Source organism: Saimiri boliviensis, chromosome 9 (assembly GCF_048565385.1).
Source record: "Saimiri boliviensis isolate mSaiBol1 chromosome 9, mSaiBol1.pri, whole genome shotgun sequence".
Taxonomy (NCBI): Eukaryota; Metazoa; Chordata; class Mammalia; order Primates; family Cebidae; genus Saimiri; species Saimiri boliviensis.
In genome coordinates, this window is record NC_133457.1 from 77,307,731 (window position 1) to 77,334,275 (window position 26,545).

A 26,545-nucleotide genomic window follows, 5' to 3' on the forward strand; every position below is an offset into this window, starting at 1 on the left:
TCCTGGGAGCGAGTACCCAGGATGCCTTGCATGCCTCCCCTGGGCCAGCCCTGCTGCCAGGCCATCTTAAGCTTGGGTGTGGGACCAGGAAAGCCCCACCGCTTCCATCACGTTCTATCAAGAGAGTCACAGTCTCAGCAAAGATTGAAAATTCGGGGACTACAGCAGGGAGGAGGACAGATAAAGGCAAGGGGAACTCAGAGAGGTGGGGGAGTTTCAAGTGCTCTACCAGTTCTACTGATTTTATCTATTTTAGAACTGTTAGGAGCATGTAAGTTTAAACATGTCATAGCTCTCTCTAGTGACCCTCTTTATCTGTAGGGAGGTTTTCATCCTGATGTATATGCTGTCTGCTGTTGATATAGCTATACTAACCCTTTTTTTAGATCAGATTTTGGGTGGCATATCTTTTTTCCTGATACTTTGACTTTATTTGTGTGACTTTATATATTAGGTATGTCTCATAAATAGAATATGATGTTTGGTATTCAGCCAATCTGCCCATCTTAATCTTTTAATGGAAGAATTTTGTCCAGATGCATTAATTACTAATATAGTAAAATTTATTTCCTTACTCTGTGATTTTAATACCTCCTATGATTTTTCTTTTTTCTTCCTCTTTTCTTGTCCTCTTAGATTCAGGGTTCATTTTAAATTTCTCATTCCATTTTTCCCTCTATAAATCAGAAGTTATCGTCTCTATGCCTATGGTTTTAATGATGACGTTAATCATGTTAACATATATTCCTAACAGTCTTTACTGTCTGTTCGAGTTACCAACTGATGTGTAATAAACCACCCCAAACCTTAGTGGTTTAAAGTAACAATTATTATCTCCCATGGTTCTGTAGGCTGGCTGGGTTGAACTAAGCCATTTTTGCACAGTATCTCAGGCTGTCAAATGGCAGCAGTGGCTAAAGCCATCTGAAGACTCAGTGTCCAAGATGGCTTACTTGCATGGTTGGCAGCTGGTGGCAGTTGCTAGCGGGGAGCTCAGCTGAGGCTGTCAAATGAAGCACCCACGGGGAGCCACAGGACTGGAGCTTTTATCAGTACAGCATTTGAGTTCTGAGAGCGAGCACTTCAAGAAACCTAGTGGAAACGGCAAGACTTCTTATTACTTAGACTTGAAGTCGTATAGTCTCACTTCTGCTGCTTTCATTGGTTGCACTGGGCCAGCCCTGATTCTGTGTGAGAACAGACTACACGAAAGCCTAAGTGCCAGGATGTGTGGCTCATGGCGGCCGGGGGAGTCTGTCTGTATACCGCTTATCACACCTTCATCTTGAATAAAACGTGAAGACTTCTTTGTTTCTAATCATGCTCCTCCCATTTATACGCTGGTTTTGTCCTATACCTTAGATCTATCCATGGTTTATACCTCATAAATTAGTCATTATTATTGTTTTATGAAAGTCATATTTTTTCTTAGATTTTCCTATGTGCCATATTTTTGTTATTCTCTGTTCTTCTAAGAACATATTCTGAGGAATTTCCTCCATTCAGAGTCTATTGGTAAATGACTTAGGTTTTTGTCAGAAAATGCATTTATTTTCTACCAGGTCGCCTAGGAATTGTTTCACTGAGTGAAACAATGTCACAATTCTAAATTGACATTATTTTTCTCTCCAATATTGAAATATTCTACTATCTGCTGGCTACTATTATGGCTCCTAAGAAATCTATTAATCTAATCTTTAGTTATTTGCAAGGAACTTGGCTTTTTTCCTGCTTATTTTTCAGATCTTTTCAGCTGTCGTGTTTTGCTCTTCCATTATGATGTGTTCAGTTGTCAATTTCTCTGTGTATTTATCCCCTTTGGGATTCACTTAGTTTGCCAAACGTAAGAAGTGGTGCTTTCCAACAATTCTGATAAACTCAGCCATTCTCTTTTCAAATACTCAGCCTTTGACTTCCTATTATCTCCTTCTAGAAGTCTAACTAGACTAGGTCTCATGCTTCATTCAAATTTTTTCTCTCTCTTGGTGTTGAACTCTGGATAATGTACTGGTATTGATCCTCTAGCTCATTACTTCATCCACTGAGCTTTTAATTTCAATTACATATTAATTTCTAGATGGTCTATTTCATTTTTGTTCAAACATGATCATTCATTTTTACGATTTTTTTTAACCTTTTTTTTTTTTTTTTGAGATGGAATCTTGCTCTGTCACCCAGGCTGGAGTACAGTGGTGCAATCTCGGCTCACTGCAACCTCCATCTGCCAGGTTCAAGCGAGTCTCCTGCCTCAGCCTCCCGAGTAGCTGGGACTACAGGTGTGCACCACCACTCCTGGCTAATTTTTTGTATTTTTGGTAGAAATATGGTTTTGCCATATAAGCCAGATTGGTCTCAAACTCCTGACCTCAGGTGATCCTCCCATCTCAGCATCCCAGATTTTTTATTCTTTAGTCATCTTTTTAAACTTACCTTTTTATTTTAGACATAGTAAACATAGTTATTTTATATTCATTGCCTAATTTCATATCCGAAGTCTTTGGGAATGGATTCTCCTATATAATTTCTTTCATTGGTTCTAACTAATGGTACATGCTTCCTTGTGTTTATGATTTTTGACCGTGAGCTCATGTACCTTGCAACTTTATCTGGAGTTATTATTTGGAGTCTGAGCTGAAGCTGCATTCCTTGACACCTGATTTGCATTTATTTCAGCCAGTGTCCCAGACACACTACTAGCCTGTGACCATTTTTAATTAAATTCTTTACTTGAAGTTTTTTTGGACCACACAGATAATTGACATAAATCTCAAATCAATATGTGCTTATGAGTTTTTAGAAGAGACTTTATCGCCCTCTATGCCATGCTGAGGCTCAGTGAGTCTTCACTGTCCATTTTTATTTAGTGGGTTTATATCTTGTTCATCCCTACAATGAACATCCTAATTTCATACAAAGGGGTCACATGCTTTCCTTCTTAGGTGGAGGGAGTAGTTATCTTCCGTGTTTGCAAAGCTGTCAAAACAGAAATATGAAGTTGCTATTAACAGAATGTGGCAAAAATCCTCAAGGGCAAAGCTCGCATTGGTTCCTGTTTATCTAATGAAATTTCTGATTTCAATTTGACAATGTTCCCTACACAGTCCTTAGCTTTTGTGCATATCAACATTTGAGTTGTTTCCATCCAATGGACATCTTTAAGGTATTTAGTCCACCATACTGCCAAAAATAAAATCATTTTATTAGTATAACTACTTTTTTAAGCTTTTTTTTTTTTTTTTTTTTTTTTTGAGACGGAGTTTTGCTCTTGTTACCCAGGCTGGAGTGCAATGGCGCAATCTCGGCTCACCGCAAACTCCGCCTCCTGGGTTCACGCAATTCTCCTGTCTCAGCCTCCTGAGTAGCTGGGATTACAGGCACGCACAACCATGCCCAGCTAATTTTTTATTTTTAGTAGAGACGGGGTTTCACCTTGTTGACCAGGATGGTCTCGATCTCTTGACCTTGTGATCCACCCGCCTCGGCCTCCCAAAGTGCTGGTTTTTAAGCATTTTATAACTACCTCCCTACTAGCCTCTAGTAAAATTGTGCCAATTTATATTAAATTCATCGGGGGGAGGGTAACTATAAACTACAAACTTTAATGTCTTAGGCTGGCCTTAGCTTAAAAATTTCAATTGTATTTGATATGAAGCTTTATGAAATCCAAAATAATGGGCTATTTCATATTTTCAATAAAAATAATGAGGAACAGGGTTGGGTATGGTGGCTCACACTTGTAATCCAGAGATTCTGGGAGGCTGAGGCAGGCAGATTACTTGAGGCCAGGAGTTCAAGACCAGCCTGTCCAACATGGTGAAACCCAGTCTCTACTAAAAAAAAAAGAAGAAAATAGCCAGGCATGATGGCATGCACCTGTAATCCCAGCTACTCAGGAGGCTGAGGCAGGAGAATCTCTTGGACCTGGGAGGTGGAGATTGCAGTGAGCCAAGACTGCACCACTGCACCCCAGATCTGGGCAACAGAGTGAGAGACTCTGTCTCAAAAATAAATAAAACAATGAGGAGCAGATTCAAGAATATTTATATTCTGGAGCCCACAGAAGGTCTATAAACAAACAAAACAGAGAGAAAAAATATCTTTTAAGAAACAAATGTATGCATATTTTAAAGTTCAGAGGAACATTTTAACATCAGTGGCTACGAACAAATCCAGGTTTCCCACTTACTGTTTGACCTGGGCCAACCTCCCATTCTCATCTGTGAAATGGACATGATAGTGGCCACCTCAGAGAAATGTCAGAACAGTTAAATAACGTAATATTGGCAAAGTGCAGAGCCTGACATAAACTAATTTCTCAAAATCTGGCAGCTAATATTATTAACTTGTTCTACATAACTCCACTAGTGAGTGAGGCAGCTGAGATTTGAAGCAAGTTTGTTTGAATCCAAAGCCCATGAGAAACATGTTCAATTTGCATGGTGTTATAGGGCATAGTGATTTGTCATTCCCTGAGATTTCTTGCTACATGTTTTTTCACTGTGCAGTGAACGACCCATTTTCTCACAATAAGCCCCATAAAGACAAAAAGGGCAGGATCCTTTCTCTGGCATGTTATAAAACTGATTCTTTTTTTTTTTTTTTTTCAATTGAGACAGGGTCCCGCTTTGTCATCCACGCTGGAGTGCAGTGGCGCAATCTTAGCTGACTGAAGCCTCTGCCTCCTGTGTTCAAGTGATTCTCATACCTCAGCCTCCCGAATAACTGGGATTATAGGCATGCGCCACCATGCCAAGCTAATTATTGTATTTTTAGTAGAGACGAGGTTTTGCCATGTTGGCCAGGCTGGTCTTGAACTCCTGGCCTCAAGTGATCCACCTACCTTGGCCTCTTCAAAGTGCTGGGATTACACATGTGAGCCACTGCACATGGCCAAAATTGATGAACATTCTTGAACTTAGTTACGTACTTACAGAAGATAGATGATATTTAGCTTCCCAAACAGCTTGTGGGTAAATTTTCTAATAAGGCTTTTGATACAATAAATATCCTGTGATTCTGTTCTTCGGCAATGAACAACTTCTACCTTTCCTCTTGGAGAAGTGAGTACTGACATTTTTTATCCTGTCCCCAAAAGAGAGAAAAAAAGTTCACTATTAATCTGATAAGACAAGTCAGTTTGGTTATAGTATGCACAAAACTGGACATTAATTCAATTTTCATAAGGTCAGAGCAAACATGGTATGAGAACACTGGTGTGACACGTTTTCCCCTGGGTGCAGTCTGTGACAACTGTCACTGCAAACCAGCCGATGTTCCTCCATAGGAGAATGAAGTTTCTGAGAACTGCCCTGATTAGAAGTTTCTGCAACTATATTCTTTGTTTCCAACAAAGCTGCTTTAAAAAAATTCTAACAATAGAATTGGAAAAACACTGAAAGGAATTATTTACAGATTCAGGGTCCTCTTATATTTAATTGGCCACGATGGCATGTGGTCAAGAGTTACTGGGGAAACATTCATAGCTGCTGCCTATGTTCTTAATAGAGTTCTCCAAACTGAAGCCCTGAAGGTCAGCAGTCTTGAGAGATATTTTGAGACCAGAAAAGTTCCACGGTTAAGTGTAGGAAATGCCCGCAATAGGCTTCCTGAAGGGCCACCAGGCCCATTAATATCTTTGAGAGGTTCCATAATAAAGCAACTTGTTTTCTTTGTATAATCCAGCCCACTCTTTCGGAACAGAATCTCTAAGGACAGCCACAGTGGAGCATCTAATGTTCCAGAAGGACACTTTGGGAAATGCTGTTGACAGAAACAATAGATCACAAAACTATTTCAATCTCTCTCTCATTGTCTCAATTTCTGTAAGTCTCTCTCTTTCTTCTCTGTTCTTTTACTTCTTTCCTTCCTAGGGAAAACCATTTTATTATATACTAGCCAGTGAGCTCAAAACAGGGAAAACAATGAAAGAGAGATTAATAACATCTAGATTCCTGATGCTAGCCATAAACATTTTCATTCTGGTTTTGGTTTTAAATTGAAAGCAAAATTGGAATGAGACATCCTGTTTGTGAAACGTATCATAAACTAATGCTACAAGTATATAACAAATCTGAATAAAATAAGAAAGTATAATTAGATAACTGAATTTGGTAAAAAGATAGCAAGAAAAGAAGAAAGAAAGCGAGCAAGGGAAATTCTCCAACCAGGTGGCAATGATGAGAGCAGTGGCTCAGGAAGTGATCAGATCTGACACAGGTTTTGGGGACAGAATGGACCTCACTCCAAAGAGAGAATTAAAAGTTAAACCACGCATCTACCTGGGACTTTGGAGGGATGGGCCCCTCGGTAAGTGAGGGGACTAGAAAAATTAAACTTATCAGTGAACTAGAAAAATTAAACTTACCAGCCCAAGAAAGTAACAAGCTTTCTCTACACAAAGCTCTAGGTAGAAAATAAAACAAAAATACTGCTGAGAAGTCCAAATTCTAGACTAAAGTGGGTCTGGCATTCTAATCCATACTACCTGTGTATTAGGAGAGTCACCAAGAACTTTAGATGATAGACCCTGAAACAGCCTATAAACTAAGTATATTTATGACAAAGAAATATAGAAAGAGAAACAGAAGTCAGGAGAAGTGAGCAGGTCATCATTAAAAAAAGAATAGAAACTTAAAAATAAAAAATGTGATTATTAAAATTTAAGAGACTGGGTTAAAAACAGACAAGAATAAAGAGAATAAGCTGGAAGATACTTATGAACAAATTATCTAGGAAAAAAAACATATAGAAACAGAAAATACAGAATTCAGTAAAGACACATGTAAGACAGAATAAAAACCATCTGTCTTACGGGAATTCCAGAAAGAAGAAATGAAACATTTGAAAATAATGGCTAATTATTTTTAGTATTGATGAAAGACATGAACCCTCAGTTCAGAGCAGAAATACAAATAAACCCCAAATATATAGTAGTAAAACTACAAAACCCTAAAGGCAAACAGAAAACTTAAAAAAAAAAAACATGATAAAAGACTGTCTACAAAAAAATAATTAGACTGACAGAATATTTCTATTCAGCAACATTAGAAGCACAGGGGTTAGCAAACTTCTAGAAAAGGCCAGATAACACATTAAGCTTTATGAGTCACATGTCTGCACAACTCTTCAACTCTGCCACAGTAGCACAATAACAACCAGAGACAGTATCAGCACAAATGAGCATGAATGCATTCCAACAAAATTTTACTTATGGAAACTGAAAATTGAGTTCTGCATTATTTTCATGTGCCATGTAATTTTTTTCTAATGTTTAAAGTGTAAACTATAAATAAAGTTTAATGCAATATATATACATATATACATTACATGTAATATATATGTATATATGTACATAATGCATAGATAATGTATAAGATATATCTATATTTTATAATATAGATATTTTATATATATCCCTAGCTCACTCATGTTCTATACAAAATAGTCAATGGGCTGAATTTCATCTATGACTCACAATTTTCTATTAGAATAGTGTTTTAAAAATATAAAGGGAAAAATAATCATTAACCTAGACTGATAAACCTAGCTAAACAATCATTTTTAAATGAAGATGAAATAAAGACAATTCATACGAAGACTGAAAGAAATTCAAAAAATCTTGTAGAAAGAACTAGGAGATGGTATATTCCGAGAAGAATAAAATTAAAATCAGAAAGAAGTGGAATACAAGATTAAATGCTGGGAAATAAGAAGGTAAACATGAAGGTAAATCTACAAAAGCACTGATGGCAAAAAGTAAGAAAGATAATACAGTTCCCCTCCCCCCGCCAAAAAAAAAAAAGAAGAAGAAGAAAAGAAAAAAAAGAGATGAACCGAATTGCCAGGCAACAAAAATGTATAGAAGGATGGTGATTAGAAGCAAAGTATTCTAACATGTTTGTACGTTTGAGCTAAGGCTAACGATGATTAAATCAATGATTCGTTTGCCAAATCAATTGTTTACAGTTAGACATTTAAGAAAAATCACGTAAAAGAAATATCTTTTTATTTTAATAGATATTTATTTTGTTAGGTGGCTTTATGAAAGTGATATAAAATCTCTAAATTTTGAAAAGTGAGATAAAATAAATAATATGATTAATAGAGGTATGGCAAATATATTGATGTTGTTTAGAACTGACTGTAATTTTAGAAATCTGCATAAATCTTTTTTGAAAGCAGTATCTGCAATACATAATCTGCATTGTGTATTACTACATACGTAAATATATATTTTCCCCAAACACCAAAAAAGAGCCTTTTGCAACTGTGGAAATTATCCTAACAAATGTGCTGCCAAGTCATGTCATTATACATTTGTCTAAACTCATAGATTATACAACATCAAGAGTAAACCCTAACATAAACTACAAACTTTGGGCGATAATGATGTGCCAGTGAAGGTTTACGATTGTAACAAACGTACCTCTCCAGAGTAGAATATTATTGAGAGTAGGAGGCTGTTGGAAGAGGAAGGAAGTACGATTACTGATAGTAGGAAGCTGTTGGAGGGGGGAAAACTTCGGTACCTTCTACTCAATTTTGCTGTGAACCTAAAACTTCTCTAAAAAGTTGTCTATTAAAAAAATTACCTTAACCTTTGCTTAATTTTTAAGTTTTTGAGGGCAGGTTATTATAATAGCTAACATTCAACAAGCACTTATCTTTAATCCTAGTGAAACAGATGTTACTATCCTTGTTTTATAGTTGAGGACATTGAGGCTAAGAAAATGTAATTAAGGCACACACAGAATTTAAACATGTTTTTTATCACAAGACAGTTGTTTTCTAGTTACTCTCTGTATTTTCTTTTTTTCCTAATATCTGACTTCAAAATATGTTACGTTATTTTTAATTCCAAACCTTAGAGTTAATTATTTGGGCACAACTATCCAGAAACCAGAAACGAGGGGGCGTGGACCCCAGAGCCTACAAGCCCTAAAATGAAATGAAGCGCCGGAAAGCCTAATGGGCGGCAGCTCGCCCCTTGGCATGCTGGGAATGTAGTTTCCTCGCTCTCCCTTCTTCCCCGCCCTCGAGCATCCAGACTGGAGCTTCGTTCCTACTCCCTTGCAGGCCGCCACGGCTCGACAGAGCCACTAGTCCTCGCCTGGTCGTCCCAGTTCCGGAGGCTGACCTGGGGATGCGCCCTTGACGCCCTGAACCGCAGTCCCTTTCTCGCTGCGAGGCAGGCCGGCGCTACCCACCTCACTCGCAGCTCCAGGACGCCGCACTCCACGCGTACCTGCGGGAGTACGCGCAGCCTGGTCACCGTGGAAACGGAGCCGCTTCCGTCGCGGTGCATGCGAGAGGTCAAAGGTCAGCATAGCGAGTTCCGCTTCCGGTTCCGGGATCTTGTTTGTTGTCAGAAAAGGTTCGTGGTTTCAGTGAGCTCTCGGAGCAGATCTAACGTCAGTGCGGAGGGCCAGGTGTCCCGAGGTCCGCTGCAGACATGGCGGCCTCTACTGCGGCCGGGAAACAGCGGATTCCCAAAGTGGCCAAGGTAGGCGATCGCGAGGGGCCTTGTGGCAGGTGGCCTAGGAGAGGGGCATCCCTTAGCCCTGGGGGTGCCTGGGGCGGAAGAGAGTGTTCCTGCCGGGGAGAAGGCTCACCATGAGAGATGAAGAGGAAGGATCAGCTGGTGGTGGGGCGTGGGCTCTTGTCATCGCGGAGCGCAACCCGCGTTGGCGTGGCCTTCGTTCTAGGGTGTTTGTGCAGTTGGGAGGAGTGGGATGGGTCAGTGAAGACTTACTGAGCCAAGCACTGCCCTGGACGCTGGGGAGCTACGCTCGGACGCTAACTACAGCAATACCCAAAACACGAGTTTGTGTATAAAGACGACCTTCCTAGATGTTACTGAGGCAAAGTAGAATATGCCATGGGCGTGAATAAGCGGGTCGTATGAAGGGGTCCTGAAAGTAAGTTTTGCTGAGAAAATGACCTTTAAGCTGAGACTTGAAAGCTGAATAGGAGTTAGCTCAGCTGACAGCGGAAGCCGAGAGTAGACGGAGTTGTATAGTATCGTAAGTTAATTAAACGGTAGATTGACTATCTGGTGTTTCCCTCGATAGCTGATACTCACCAAGTGCTTAACATGGGGCAGGCTTTGTCTCAGCCTTCACGGACACCCTCCCTCAAGTCTTTCTTGAGCCCAGATGACTCTCTTGAACTGGACCTTTACATAACCATTTATCTGACTCACAGAGGTAATGCATATAGAGCAAGTAACACTGTGTCGGGCACTTAGAGCTTATTAAATATGAGCTATCACCGTTATCATCATTACTTCACACGTGGCATTAAATGATTTTTTTATAATTCAATTACATAAACTTTTATTGGGCATCACTGGTCCAATGGAAATATAATGCACGCCACATATGGAATTTTAAGTTTTCTCATATCTACATTAAAAAGTAAAAAACAAAAAAAGGTGACATTAGTTTTAATAGTAGATATTTTATTTGACCTAATGTATCCAAAATATTATTTCAATATTAATCAGTATAAAAAATGTAATGAGGTCGTTTTTTTCATAGTCCATCTTCAAAACCAGAGTGTATTTTACAGTCCACTTCATTTTGTACTAACCATATGTGACTCACAGCTACTGTGCTGGACAGCACAGCTCTAAGCTGCATTAGACTGTAAGCTTCTAAGACCTCAACGAGCTTACAGCCTAATGATGGGAAGTTATTGAATTTTGCCTTGGACTTGAAGTGCCATGAAAAACCAAACTCAGTTATCCACCAGGGGCATTAGCTAAGTTGAAGAATTCTGTAAATGCAGGTTGTAATGCTATTAATAAGATGTGGTACACATCTTGATAAAACCTCTGGTCAGAATTTTACCTAGACTACCTCAAAGTTTATTATTATATTCATCTAAAAGGGAAAACTTGGCCGGGTGCGGTGGCTCAAGCCTGTAATCCCAGCACTTTGGGAGGCCGAGGCGGGTGGATCACGAGGTCGAGAGATCGAGACCATCCTGGTCAACATGTGAAACCCCGTCTCTACTAAAAATACAAAAAAAAAAAACTAGCTGGGCGTGGTGGCGCGTGCCTGTAATCCCAGCTACTCAGGAGGCTGAGGCAGGAGAATTGCCTGAGCCCAGGAGTCGGAGGTTGCGGTGAGCCGAGATCACGCCATTGCACTCCAGCCTGGGTAACAAGAGCGAAACTCCGTCTCAAAAAAAAAAAAGGGAAAACTTGCTATTATTTTTGCCACCGTTTTCTCTTGAGACTTTTACCTATGGCTTTGTAGTAGATACCATGAATAACAAAGAAAACAAAGTTTTTTTTCTTTTCAGTCTCATGGAGGAATGGGAACATGTCATACAAAGAGGGTATCTTGTGATAATACTAATGAAGTTTATATCCTAAAAAATGTATGCTTGTTTCTTAAACCTTGTGTGAAGAGCATCTACTAAAAATAGAAATGTTTTCTTTCTTAAAAGGTGAAAAACAAAGCCCCAGCTGAGGTACAGATAACTGCTGAACAGCTCTTAAGAGAGGCTAAAGAAAGAGAACTTGAGCTTCTTCCACCTCCACCTCAACAAAAGATCACAGATGAAGAAGAATTAAATGATTATAAACTAAGGAAAAGGAAGGTCAGTCGGTGTGATATCTTTCAGTCCACTAATTGTTAAGAATGTATCGGTAGTCTGGGGATGGTGTTGCACACCTGTAGTCCCAGCTACTTGGGAGGCTTAGGCAGGAGAATCACTTGAACCTGGGAGGTGGCGGTTGCAGTAAGTTGAGAACACGCCACTGCACTCCAGCCTGGTGACAGACTAAGACTCCGTCTCTAAAAAAAAAAAAATTTCTGTAGGGCAAGTTGAGGCTAGTGTTTGTAGCACATGAATAATGTACTTCTGGTTACCAGATAAAAGCATTTTTCTGAACTATACAAAATATGCCATGAATTGTCTGGTTAAAGTACAAAGAAATTGAATCTGCATAATTTTTGGTGCTGAATCAAACATGGGTGGAAGTTTAGCAGGTGGAACAACTGGAACTGGAAGGGGGTATCCTTAGTAAAACTGCACTGTATACTTCTGTCTATACCACCTTCTATGTATAGAGAGAAGGTGGTATAGACAGAAGGTGGTATAGGCCAGAATTGAGATCTGGCCAGGCACGGTGGCTCACACCTGTAATCCCAGGAATTTGGGAGGCCAAGGTCGGCAGATCACCTGAGGTTAGGAGTTGGAGACCAGCCTAGTCAACATGCTAGAACCCCATCTCTACCAAAATCACAAAAAAATTAGCCGGTTATGGTGGCAGATGCCTGTAATCTCAGCTACTCAGGAGGCTGAGATAGGAGAATCAGTGAAACCCGCGAGGCAGAGGCTGCAATGAGATTAGATCGCACCACTGCACTCCAGCCTGTGCGACAGAGTGAGACTTCATCACACAAAAACAAGGAATTGACATCTGCAAAAGGACCATGAGAAAAGACTTGGGATCTGATCTGACCTCCTCACTCTAGAACGTAGGACTGTTTTAAAGCATTAATGCTATTATGTATGCAATTCTGAGAATTACCAGAGGACTTAAAGGTAATATTCAAAAACATTTTTTATTAGGGACAAGCCTAGACTATTTTAAAGTATCAGTTAGTTGATTGTAACCTTCTGTAGTGGGTTTCTTATTCCTTAAGGATTCCGGGATGCAATTTCTGTTAAATATGAACAACATGAATTACCGTTTTAGTATAAGACTTTTACTAGACCAAGGGTGGTGTCGTTTTTAGTCATTTGCCCTTGGACTTGACCCTTTTTGCCTTCTTCCAGACTTTTGAAGATAACATAAGAAAAAACAGGACTGTGATTAGTAACTGGATAAAATACGCACAATGGGAAGAAAGCCTAAAGGAGATTCAAAGGTAAAATTGCTGAGAGTATAGTTTTATATATAAAGATTTGTAGGTTAACAGATACCAAAAAGAAAAGAAAAAAATTAAAGCACAAGTAAAAGATTATGCCTCCGATAGAAATGTTCAACTTTGGTTCCACGGAACCCTAGAGTTCCCTTGAGGGCCTCAGGAACATTGTGGTAGAAAAATCCTGGCAGGGAGTGGCAGGAGAGGCTTTAGAGATACATCTTGTCACTCAGCACACACTCTGTAGCTAAAGAAGCACAATTTCATCTGCTTTCTATGTGTTGAGATTTTTAAAAAAGTGTTTAGCTGAAAACCAATGGCCAAAAAAGTAAAAATTGCAATCTGGCCCTTCCTCTTGTCTAGCTTTCCTCATTCTCACCTCATACCTCCTGACCCCACTGCACCTGTGTATATGCCATTCCCTGAATATATCGTGTATCCTTATTGTGAGGCTTGGCTGTTCTTGCCTGGAATGAGCACTCCCTCCCCACCAATCTTAGTTTCCTGGTAAACTGGAACTTTCCTCAAGTTCTCATTTCTGGAGTTACTTACAACTTAGCCTTTTCTGCCAGACATTTTCATTTCTTCCTCTCTGCTTCCTGTGCAGATCTTGACTATGACATAAATCACATTGCATGATAATTGCATGCATGTCTTTCTATAGGACTTTGTAACGTACTTGAGAACATTGTAGTTTTCATCTTTTTATGCCCAGAACCTGGCTCATGGTAGACACCTAATAAAACATCAGGGCATTCCAGATAGTTTGAAATAACTGCTACACGTGTTGTATACACTACTTTTGATGCCTTGCAAATCTTGCTTCATAAGGGCTCGATCCATATACGAGCGTGCTTTAGATGTAGACTATCGAAACATTACACTCTGGCTGAAATACGCAGAAATGGAAATGAAGAATCGCCAAGTCAACCACGCACGAAATATCTGGGACCGGGCCATAACAACGCTGCCTCGAGTCAATCAGTTCTGGTAAGTTTCTGATCTAACAAAGCAGCTTTTGATAAACTAGAAAAGTTCCACATTTTCTGTGTTAATCGTGACGATAGTTTAATTTTACATTCTACTTTTTTTTTTTTAACCATAAATGCTTTTTAATGTCCCATAGTCTATTAAGTCCTAATCATAATGTTTAATAGCTTTGTAATCAAAACTAAAATTTTGATTGCAATTGTTCATAAGCTGCTTGTTGAACTAGGCAATTTTTAAGAAAAAATATTTTTTTCCAATGGTTCATCCTTTTTCAGATTTGTATTTCAATGACAAAACATGTTCAATTTAACCCTTAAGAAAGAGAAATCTTAAATCTTCTTCCCATTCAACAATGGAAGAACTAAAAATTACCACAGCAGATACTTTCGGGTGATTTTGTTAAAGGTACAAGTACACGTACATGGAGGAAATGTTGGGAAACATCGCCGGTGCCCGGCAGGTGTTTGAGCGCTGGATGGAGTGGCAGCCCGAGGAGCAAGCCTGGCACTCCTACATCAACTTTGAGCTGCGATACAAAGAGGTGGATCGGGCCCGCACCATTTATGAGCGATATATCCTTTGGACGAGATCTGTGTGGTGCCGTTATTGTCTTCGATGCTGCTGCTCCTGTTGAGCTGGCTCATGGTCAGGACACACAGTCGTTAATGTCAGGCAAGTCAAGAATGCCAGTTTATCAGCTTCCCTATGTTTTGTAGGGAAAGAGATTGGTCAAAAGGAAAATTTGTGATCTGGGTAACTGTTTAGTCTTTCCTGGTGAGCGCTTGGGTTTTTATTTTCATGCTGAAAACGAATGTTTCCTTGTGGAAAATGATATTCCTGGGGGATTGTTTCTAGGACCTCAAGGGGATACCAAAATCGGTGATGCTGATACCAAAATCACTGATATAAAATGGTGTAGTATTTGCTTGTAACCTATGCATAGCTTCCCATATAATTTAAATAATCTCTAGAATACTTAAACCTAATGCAATGTAAATGTTATGTAAATAATTGTTATTCTGTATATTTTAAGGAATAATAACCAAAAAAACTACACGTTCTGTACAGAAGCTTTCTTTTCCCTTGAAGACTTTCGATCTCAGGTTGGTGGAGTCCACAGACATGGAACCCACGGCTGGAGCACCAACCGTACTAAGGTTCTGGCTGCCACTGCCAGTCCTGTTTTTCTAAGGTTTGTGTCGGTCATTAGTACCATTGCTGGAGTTCATCCAGGACGTAGATGAGTTCAGTGACTCTTTAGCTCTGTGGCTCCAGTGAGTCATTTAACTCCTTTGAGACTTGGTATTCTCGCCTTAAAAACAAGAATAAAAACACCTTTGTTGCCGTTGTGAAGATTAAATTATACACACGAAAGCACTTTTAGAAACTGAAGTACAGTAATTCCTCATTATTCACAGATTCCATATTCGCAAAATCACATACTTGCTAAAATTTATTTGTAACTCCCCAAATCAGTAATTGTGGCACTTTCACAGTCGTTTGTGGACATGCATAGAGCATGAAATCCAACAAGGCGAGCCTCTGCCTTCTGGTTAACCTCATATAACCTTGCCCAGAGCTTGGAGAAAGAAGGTCTAGTCTCACACAGTTCAAGGAGCTCTGGCTGTGAGGGCCAGTTGTGGAGTTTGAATCCCTGTCAGTGGGGCAGCCTCAGTCTAGTCACTTAACATGTCTAAATCACTTTTCTTACAAAATAATGAAGATAGAGTCTGTTAGGATGAGTTCTTTTCAGGATTTAAGATGATCATGAATGTGAGATTGTATATATACATGTTTCCCCTAGGCATAGTGGTTCAGTACTCAATAATTAAATGTTCGAAGTGACTAAATAGACCATAACTACCACAAATAACGAGAATCAGCTTTTATTATGCAGTATTAAGATCTTTCTATTTTTTTACTCTTCTCTGCTCAGGTGACAATGTTAAGATCTTAATTATGTCTACTAATTTTAATATTATTAGCTTGACAAAAGCTTTTATAGCACTTGCTATGTGCTGGGCATTATTCTACATACTCTACAAATACTGTCATTTAATTCTCATAACAACCCTGCAGTGTAGGAACTTCTCCATCCTATAGGTGAGGGAACTGAGGCCTGAGAGATGAAGTAGCTTGACTAGGCTCTCATAGGTGCTGATGGAAATGGAATGTGAACCTAGAGGAGGGGCTTCAGAACTGATGCTCTTAACTTCTTTGTCGTATTTGAATATATTACCACTTTGGAAATTAATGATTTATTCAAGAAAGATAGATTAAAATGGCAGTTCAAAACTTTCTGCTTTGACTCTAGGTAGCAGTTTTCTTTTTATAGCACTTTTTTTCTTAATTATTAGTTCAAGTATTAATATTTTAATATAATTGGTGTCATTTATTGACCAGACCATTATTGACCATTTATGGTGCCATGTTCTTTTGGCCAGAAACTGTGCTAAGGGCTTAACATACATTTTTCTCATTTAAAGCTGGCAGTAATCTGGTGAGGTTGGCATTATTCTCTGTTAACCAATGAAACAGCTGAGACTTAAGACAAGTTCAGTGACTTATCCAAGATCACATGGTTAGTAATCTGGGTTGAGCTTTTTCTTTGCTTCCAAACTGGAGTTTGTACCCACTACTAAAATCTTAACTAAGCACTGGAGGAAGATAGAATGAGAAGGCGTAGCCCTGCCCTCAAGTAAGCCACCGTTTAGTTCTACACTTTTGTATGTGTTTTATTCCCCTAGAGTTGTAGTTTGAATTGTTGGGGTTTCCAGGCTTTGGTATGGTGTTAGTGTTTGCTTGTTTTTTAAGGCACGCTGTTTTTGCCTGGTATTTCCTTAATTCCCTTGCACTTGTCCTCGTGCACCCCGATGTTAAGAACTGGATCAAGTATGCCCGCTTTGAAGAAAAACACGCTTATTTTGCTCACGCACGGAAAGTGTATGAGAGAGCTGTGGAATTCTTTGGCGATGAACATATGGATGAGCACCTTTATGTTGCCTTTGCCAAGTTTGAAGAAAATCAGAAAGAGGTAGGTATGCTTAAGGAACTGTATTACACTGTAAAGCAGCTTAGCAAAGAGTACATTTTGTGCAGGGTGGCTTCATTTTCATTTTTTTCTTACATGCCCTTGGAGAAGATGTTTTCAAAACACAAAAATGCAACTTTTCACAGAGAGCTGCATATATATGTGATTAAACTACAGATTGGGAGCTGATTATAGATTGTATTATAACTGTCTTAATTGGGTTGTGCTTGTTTCAAAATTGAGACTTTTAGTCTTAATTCCCTTTAAACTGAGAGCTAGTCATTTGGCATCCTACATAAAGGACTTTACAGGTAATAAACATGGGAAACAAAAAGCATAAAGCCCCAGAACAGGAAGCAAAATTTAGAATGGAAACAGAGACTGCCCTACAAATAAGGCGAGGAGCTTGAGACCAGCCTGGGCAATATAGCAAGACTCTGTCTCAAAAAAAATTTGAGTGGGCCTGTTGGCGCACACCTACAGTCCCAGCTACTTGGGAAGCTGAGGCAGAAGTATCACTTGAGCCTAGGAGTTTGAGGCTACAGTGAGCTATGGTCATGCCATTGCACTCTAACGAGTGACAGCAAGACCCTATCTCAAAAAAAAAAAAAAAAAGGAGTTCAAGTAATATAGAATTGAGAGAGGTAGGCTGAGATGCATCCAAATACAGGTTTAGCATTTCCAGTCTGAAAATCCAAAACTCAAAATGTGAAACTTGTTGAGTGCTGACATGACACTCAAAGGAAATGTTCATTGGAACATTGAAGACTTTGGGTTTTTGGATTGGGGATGCTGAACCAGTAAGTGTAATGAAAATATTCCAATACTGGGAAAACATCCCAAATCCGAAACCCTTCTGGTACCAAATGCTTCAGACAAGAGATACTCAAAAGCATAAAGCCCCAGAACAGAAAACAAAATTTAGACCTGTACAAGGTCTTGTACAGACCGTGCTAGGGAGTTCAGATTCTGCTTGAGCCAGTAGGAAGCACTGAAAGGTTTTAAGCAGGACGGTGATTGGATATGATTTATATTTTAAAGAGAGTCCCTGGCTAATTCATGGAGAATGTGTGGGGGTGGATGGCAAAAGTGGAACCAGGGGAGACCAGTGGGGAGACTTTTGAATTGGTCCAGGTAAGCAGTGGAGCTTGATGGCTGGAGGCTGGAGAGAAGCAAAGGGCTGCATGGAAGAGGTAAATGGCAGGGCTTGTTCCAGGAGTGAATATGGAGAATGAGGAAAGGAGAGGAATCGAGGAGCACCTGAAGGTTTTGGCATGAGCAAGTATGTGACTCCAGGTTAGGCGGTACCTACTAAGATTGGGAAGATGGGGAAAGTTCCAGGGTGAGTGGGGAGGAAACAAGCTGAGTTCTGGACCTGTTTGAGATGTGCAGTGGACGTCCAATTGGCGGTGTTAGGTAGACAGTGTTAAATGTGGAGCTCAAAGCAGAGTACCGGTCCATCCTGACAGAGATACCTTCAACAAGAGGGAGAACAACATTTACTTTGGACATTATGAGGCCTCAAAATCTAACTTATAAGTAATATTTTGTTACATGTACTTTCCTTGCTGTGACTGGCATGAGAATATTGTGTTACAGAAGGTAATCATCCTCTCTGCATTTAGTTTGAAAGGGTACGAGTGATTTACAAGTATGCCCTGGACAGAATTTCAAAACAAGATGCCCAAGAACTCTTTAAAAATTACACCATCTTTGAGAAGAAGTTTGGTGATAGGCGGGGTATTGAAGATATCATTGTGAGCAAACGGAGATTCCAGTACGAAGAAGAAGTGAAGGTAAGCGCTGGTGTGGATGGTCAACTCTGCACATAGCCAAGATGTGCTCACCAATACTAGCAACACAAAGTAAGTAACAGCAAGTTAGCACTAGCAGTGATTACCCTCTTGATGATGTGCCTGTGATCAATTGGCAGCTATTTCAGACAAGTAGGAATAAACAAGGGTGATAGAAAAGGCAAGCAAACAACACTTGGATTTGCTCTGCCACTCACATGTTGAAGGTCATTTTGTTGATTGCTGATTATATGTAGAACTTAAGCAAAAGAAATGTGGAATCCATTTGAGCTCATTGTTGGAAGGAGGTGGAAGAGTCAGAGATTGGTCCAAAAACCTGTTTTTGCACATCACCTTTGAGCTTAACTGCCTGAACAAAAGATTTATGCTATGCAGGGTTCTATTGGCATCTCTTTTTCTGTAATGTGCTATTTTGATTTCAATTCAAAGAGAGTAGCATTTTCCTTCAGTATTCTGCTGTGTATTTAAAAATACTTTTGCTTAGTCTAATTGATATCTCCAAGCAAAAGACTAAGTCTGTTATTAAATGAGGTGGTAGGTTAGCAAGATATATTAATGATAAATTACTGTTAATTGGAAAGGCAAGTTTAACAATTGTGAGCATGATATAATTCTATTGTAATTTGGTTGCAGATATGTAGTTACATATATAAGCAAATGCATTAATAAGAAGAGGCATCTAATTATTGACTGTCTTGAAATTGATGGCTGTAGATGAAGGGGGCCTTGCTATGGGATACCTGGCCAGTAATCTATCCTCTGTATTTCTGTTTCTTTTCTATATATACATCTCAGGGATGGTGTTTGTAAAATGAGAGAACATGGAAAATTTAGAAGAAAAGGTGCTAAAATATGGAAAGTCAGGCTGGGGCCTTTTTTCAGCTCACTTAACCTGGCAAGCGCAGCTCTTGGTCTTGTTTTTTATTTATGAAACTGGTTGTCTTTCTAGGCGAATCCACACAATTATGATGCATGGTTTGATTACTTGCGCTTGGTGGAAAGTGACGCAGAAGCTGAAGCTGTACGAGAAGTCTACGAAAGGGCCATTGCCAACGTCCCACCCATTCAGGAGAAGAGGCACTGGAAGCGCTACATTTATCTTTGGATCAACTATGCACTCTATGAAGAATTGGAGGCAAAGGTGGGAAAAAAAAAAACAGAATTATGCATCAGCTGTTAATGGTTTTCTCTCCTCTGTATTCACAGCTCACCTATTGTGGATATTTATAATTCTTGAAACCAAGAAATTGAGTTTTAAATTTTTATAGGCTTCTATTCAGTCATACAGTTACATATTCACTCTGCAACATGTTAAACTCTGTGTGCTTGTTGTGGTCACACGTGGGGGTTATTTGTTTGGTTTGGTTTGTTTTTTACTTGATGCACAACAGGATATCAGGCGGAGCTTAAAAGGGAATGGTGAACCAGCCCTTAGTTTAATTAAATACAGTTTCCTGGATTTTCTCATTAATAGGAATAATCATGGCTAGATTATGCATTCTTGCTTTTAGGAAAAATCAAGTGGCATTTTTAGAAATCAGTTGTATTAACCTTCCGGGGTTGATCTGAGACTATAAAATATCTTTGTTTCTGCTATCAGGCAAAATGGATTTCTACAAAGAAGGACTTAGAGTTTGGTGGCTGTCTTGTTGGTGATTCTTAAATTGAAGTTTGATAATCATTCATACTTCAGATCATAAATGAAATTGGGGTTTGCAAGTAATAACTTGAGAAACATATTCAATGTTGAGGGTGTACATTTTTACTAGTATCAGTAAAATTAGTAACTAGTAAGATGAGTGTTAGCAGCAGCCTTCAATATTATGTGAAAATTTCTTATGCTAATACAGGATCCTGAGAGGACAAGACAGGTGTATCAAGCCTCTTTGGAACTAATTCCTCACAAAAAGGTATGTTTGCTCTAAAGTGTTCATTACAAACAGGTCAAAATCCTCTTGTTTTACTTGTGAAGGAATTCAGTGAAATACTATTGATTGATAAAATACTTCCCTGTGCTAGGCACCATAGACTAGCCTAAGACTGAGATATGTTCCTTGCCTCTGAAAACAGCTCACAGTCTAGGTTGGAGGACAACTTGCATTGACAAACAAATAAGGTTAGGTAATTCGAATAGGCTGAGTGGAAGGAAAGACGTCCATGCAGAGAGCACACAACGTGTAGGGAACACGGAGGCGGCTTGTTGGTAACAGTGCGTGTGTACATGCACGGATCAATGTGCCCCTTCTATAGATGGTTGAGATGTTACCTCTGCCTTGTTTCCCAGCATGAGAAATAATCTGTTTTTTCTTCTGTAGAAGTGTTGACTGAATTCCATTTTAGAATGGAGGTAGGACATTCTGGCCACATACAAGTATGTCCACAAAACAAAGTCTGTTCTGAGGAGAGGCTACCGTGTCATGCATTATAGGATCTGGGTCATGATTTGTGTCTCTAACTTCTGTGACGTGACTGAGGTCTTCTTTGCTTGTAAATAAGCAGAGTGCATCCCTCTTACTCTGAAGTTTTAGAGAAATTGAATTACCAATGGCCTTAGTTAATTTAAGTGTACTTTAATTTAATTTAATTTGAATGAGGCTTTTAAGCTAGATATTTTTGTGCTTTTGTTTTCTAGTTCACATTTGCCAAAATGTGGATACTCTATGCACAGTTTGAAATACGACAGAAAAATCTGTCATTAGCCAGAAGAGCATTGGTAAGTAAAGAAGGGATCAGGATGTCTCATTAAGTTCTCTGAGAAGGAAATTAAAATCTTGGTGCTTGGAAGTTATACAATTCCTACTTTAAAAAGCAACAGAAGTATTATGCCTTTGTAGCCTGGGAAATGTTAGAAAACATGCGTCCTGACTAATAATGCTTAAATGATTCTTATTACCTAGGGCAAATTAATATTCTGTTTCAACATTGGAAACTTCTCTAGCTACCAGTTACTAGATATTTCCACAGACTAGAATTGGTAATCTGATCCTGTGCAAACTTTTTGGTGTATTAAATGCACTTTTAATTGTTCTACATTTTTTTTTTTTTTAGACAAGGTTTTACTCTGCTGCCCAAGCTGGAGTGCAGTGGCACAATCTTGGATCACAGCAACCTCTGCCTCCTGGGCTCAAATGATCCTCCCACATTGGCCTCAGAATGCTGGAATTATAGGCATGAGCTACCATGCCTTGTCCTTTTTATTTATAGATATTATGCATCTGACATCCACATTCCCTAGGATATCCTTAGAAACTTTCAAATCTTAGTTTATTTACTTGCCCGGACAACTCTGGAACACTGCCGCTTGCTGAATGAATTAGAGAGTTTCCTTCAGCCTTTTGTTGAGAACCAGTAAACATTGTGATTTCACAGAGGGAAAGAACAGTAGGCCATGTTGACTTTGCAAGAATGATAGACTGGACAGGGAAAATGTGGCACATATACACCATAGAATATTATGCAGCCATCAAAAACGATGAGTTCGTGTCCTTTGTAGGGACATGGATGAACCTGGAAGCCATCATTCTCAGCAAACTGACACAAGAACGGAAAATCAAACACCGCATGTTCTCACTCATAGGCGGGTGTTGAACAATGAGAACACATGGACACAGGGAGGGGAGCATCACACACTGGGGTCTGTCGGGGGGGAAAAGGGAGGGACAGCGGAGGGTGGAGAGTTGGGGAGAGACAGCATGGGGAGAAATGCCAGATACAGGTGATGGGGAGGAAGGCAGCAAATCACCCTGCCACGTGTGTACCTATGCGACAATCTTGCATGTTCTTCACATGTACCCCAAAACCTAAAATGCCATAAAAAAATTTAAAGAAAGATTGCCTCAGCAGAAAACAGGCTTCAGGGCAGTGCAATAACTGTGCACAGATTGAATCCACTACAGTATCACAGTGGTCTGGTTATTTTTATTTTCCAGGGAACTTCCATAGGCAAATGTCCAAAGAACAAATTATTTAAAGTTTACATAGAATTGGAGCTACAGCTTCGAGAATTTGACAGATGCCGGAAGCTTTATGAAAAGTTCCTGGAATTTGGACCTGAAAATTGTACCTCATGGATTAAATTTGCTGAATTAGAGACAATCCTTGGTGATATTGATAGAGCACGGGCAATCTATGAATTAGCTATCAGTCAGCCACGTTTAGACATGCCAGAGGTAAGCTCTCAAGTCAATTATAATTTGGTTTGAGATACTTGTTTAGTCTTACTTTAGGTGACCATCTAAATATAGGTGTATTTTAGAGTATAAAGATGATCTAACTTAGTCTTTTCTACTCAGCTTAGGTTTGTAGGTGGAAAGGCAGGATGTGGGGGACAGGGGAAGTACCCCTCTAGTTAGATACCAGAGCACAGTAGACATCTAGGATGATGACGAGGATGACTTGGAATATCATGGGGTTGGGTGACTCCCCTTCTCCAACAGGGAAGCCTAAAGGGGCTGGGGAAGAAGCCAGGCAAAGAAGTAGCCAGCAGGCTGGCCCACTCAGAGAACAAGGAGGGTGGAGGTGGGAACTGTACATCCCTCTATTCTCCAAACCAGGATATCCTTGCAACTACTTTTGTCACTGTCCTGAAAGTGCTCTCCTGCCTTCAGTAGTTAAGCTTGACCCACAAGATAAGACCAAACCACAGCCAGGACCAATGTGAATCTCACCGGAGCCGTAGAACTCACCCAACCATTTTTTGTTAATCTCATGCACTAACATGACCCTGCATTTAATGTTTTGGCCTTCTGACTACATTAAGTCAGGGCTTTGTGTATCACTGAGTTTGTCAGTTTTCCTTGGCTCCTCTACCCAGAATGCCAACTCTCAAGTGTCCAGGCCACAGTTTATTCATCCTTATGCCCTGCCAGGCTGCATTGAGCCAGTAGGTACCTGTTCAGAGTCAACTCAACAAGCATTCACTGAACAGGTGCCCACTGGCTAAACCTGGGCCTGTCTTCTCTCTGGAAGCTCAATTGCACATGGCTGGAATATGAAAGAGTACCTGGGAGATGCCTGGCAAATTTCTTAGCTCTTGATAAACATTTGAAAAACTTCGAGAATCTCTAAGACTGAATCCAAGGCCGTTTTTCTGTAATCTGGAATTCTAGCCAAGTTTTGGCCGGCTTATAGATAACCAGTGTTATTTATCTTACCCACTTGTGTTCTTTAGTTGTTCAGTAAAAATCCCATGTTTCTACATGTAAATTAGAGTGATACTTAAGCTGTGCTTTAGATGGGGGCATGCTGCTTTGTAAATGTCAAGACTGACCAATTAACTTGTCTTTCTTAGGTGCTTTGGAAATCGTATATTGATTTTGAAATTGAGCAGGAAGAAACGGAAAGAACACGAAACCTTTACCGACGGTTGCTTCAACGGACACAGCATGTCAAGGTATTCTTCCTTTGTAGATGATCTTTCATTTTGTTTGAATCAGTCCTGAAGAAAATACTGTATTTCTTGTATTTTAAGTGTTTGGGTTTTTTTTTTCTTTTGTTTAATGACTGCCTTGCTTTTTAAGAGAAATGTGAGTCTCAGAGGACTTTGGAATGTTTGAAATGTTTAAACTTTATACCAGGTCATTTCTGCATGTGAATAGCTTGAGTATCACAAGATTGAAAAAAAGTTGAACTCTTTTTACAATTTTAAGACTGTGTCAGACATTTAATTGTAGAATGTTGAAATAAATGGCTTCAGTGTTTATTGGAAGCATATGTTCATTGTTTTGATCTGTGAAACACTAGTGATGAATGCATTAGTTTCAGATGTCATTAACTGGGAATTCGCATTATTATTATTACATTATTGTCTTCTGAGTGACATGGTTAATTTGGTTCAATAATACCTTTTTTTAAAGGTATGGATCAGCTTTGCTCAGTTTGAGTTGTCTTCAGGAAAAGAAGGAAGTTTGGCTAAATGCAGACAAATTTATGAAGAAGCCAACAAAAGCATGCGAAACTGTGAAGAAAAGGAAGAGAGACTTATGCTGCTGGAATCTTGGCGAAGCTTTGAAGAAGAATTTGGAACAGCATCAGATAAGGAGAGAGTAGACAAACTCATGCCAGAGAAAGTCAAGAAGAGAAGAAAGGTGCAGGCTGACGATGGGGTAAGACCTCTGCCCTGGGACTGTTCCTCTCACATCACATGAGTAGAAACACATCTGACTTTGAAATTTGTAGTTATTAAGTGGCATGTGTACATTGTTAAAATGGAAGCACACCACCTGGAGTAGTAGATGGTTGCAATCTGGCTGTTGTGGAAACACAGGGCAGAGCCTATGGTCCAGTCAGAGGTGGACAATGGGAAGGGATTGGCAAAGGTGTTTTGGTGATGGTTGAGTCTGGGAACTACATGAAGTGTGATATTTTTAGAGCATTAAATAGGAACGCAGCATGGAGGAAGCTGGTTCTGAACTTTCAGATAGGAGCCAATCCAGAGAAGGCTTGTAGGCGATAAGAAGGAGTTTGTTGGGAGTCAGTGAAGTCTGTTTTGCATAAAATGACGTGACCAGATTGCTAGCATCTCCTACTGGCAGACTCAACGGGCTTAGATTGGAGAAAGAAGACCCATCAGGAGGCAGTTTTTATAAGCCGAATAAGACATGGAAGGTGGAACTAGAACAGGGCCTGTTAGAACAATATTTGGGAAGTGGAATCAGTGACTGATAGAAGGTGAGGATGGGAGGGTATGGAGTTGGAATAATAATGCACAGATGTATGGCTTTTGCTACTGGATGAATGTTACATAAAAATGGTTGAACATTTTCTTAAATGTAAGACTGCACAATGCAGTTGGAGACACTCAACACCTTGGTTGGCTATAGAGTAGTTGTGCTTAGAGTTTTAGAATTTTTTTTTACCAGTTCTTCAGTTCTCACTGAGCTGCAGTTGCTGCTTACTCACTCCCAGTCTTTCAGACCCAGCCCTTGTTCTTTCCATAGTAGACTTTGATGTTGTTCTGTAAAATGGAGGTAAGTTGAACTTCACCTCCAGGTTTCCTATAAAAATTCTTCACTCTGATATGTGAGTATATCAGCCACATGTTTGCTTATCTTTTAATCGTTTTATTTCTATAGTCTGATGCAGGCTGGGAAGAATACTTTGATTACATCTTTCCAGAAGATGCTGCCAACCAACCTAACCTCAAACTCTTGGCCATGGCCAAACTATGGAAGAAACAGCAGCAGGAAAAGGAGGATGCTGAACACAGCCCAGATGAGGATGTCGATGAGACTGAATCCTGATCTTTTTTCCATATTGACAAATGTTTTGTTATTTTTATAAATTAATTGTTTGGAACTTTTGTGACTCCCGGAAGTTCTTATATATTTCACCAGTAAGAAATTGATTGGTACCTTTGATAGCTACTTTTTAAAGTTATTTTTTAAATTCCCTTGGGTTATCTAGTGGTGGGGATGGCAAGTAAAGGACTTTTTTAACTGCTGGATTTCTTTTTCCATCTGAGACCAAGCTTTTCTAATGTCTGTACACATCATGCATTAGGTAATGTAATTAAGATAACGTTTAGCATCTATTTTGGGTGTGAACTTGCAGACTTTTGAGCCTTTTTATTTTTAAGCTTTTTGGTTACATTCTATAGTAACTTTTCATATCATAACCATAGTTTATGCATTCATATGAAATGTGTAACTTCTTCATGTCTTCAGAGTCACAGACTTGAGTTCATTTCCCAGCCCTGCCACCCGTGATTATGTAACTTAATTTTCATTTTCCTCATAAAATGGGCCAATACTTTGGCAACTCATTTTGAAGATTATATTACAAAAAGAATATACCTGGTGCATAGTAAGTGCTCAGTAAAATGTTTGTTC

General features: G+C 39.5%; 2 protein-coding genes across 4 annotated transcripts in view; one reads left to right on the forward strand and one right to left on the reverse strand.

Moving 5' to 3' along the window:
- CFAP61 (cilia and flagella associated protein 61) overlaps positions 1–9,417 on the reverse strand; it is a 294,842-nt gene extending 285,425 nt beyond the window's left edge. The window contains exons 1-2 of one of the 3 annotated variants that reach the window (XM_010343722.3): positions 9,207–9,417; positions 4,932–5,082 (exon numbers count right to left, since the gene is read on the reverse strand). In XM_010343722.3, coding sequence (XP_010342024.3) covers positions 4,932–5,074 — 143 coding nt within the window. In that variant the 5' untranslated portion in view covers positions 5,075–5,082; positions 9,207–9,417. The other 2 variants (XM_074406186.1, XM_074406187.1) reach the window with 2 other exon arrangements.
- Positions 9,365–26,012, forward strand: CRNKL1 (crooked neck pre-mRNA splicing factor 1). Its single transcript, XM_003933158.4, has 14 exons — positions 9,365–9,502; positions 11,455–11,607; positions 12,793–12,884; positions 13,713–13,871; positions 14,277–14,443; positions 16,727–16,905; positions 18,528–18,698; positions 19,666–19,857; positions 20,567–20,626; positions 21,349–21,429; positions 22,646–22,885; positions 24,007–24,108; positions 24,572–24,820; positions 25,790–26,012. Exons 1-14 carry the CDS (start codon positions 9,452–9,454, stop codon positions 25,955–25,957), a joined length of 2,064 nt encoding a protein of 687 aa, XP_003933207.1. The 5' UTR covers positions 9,365–9,451; the 3' UTR covers positions 25,958–26,012.
- Positions 26,013–26,545: the final 533 nt, after the last annotated feature.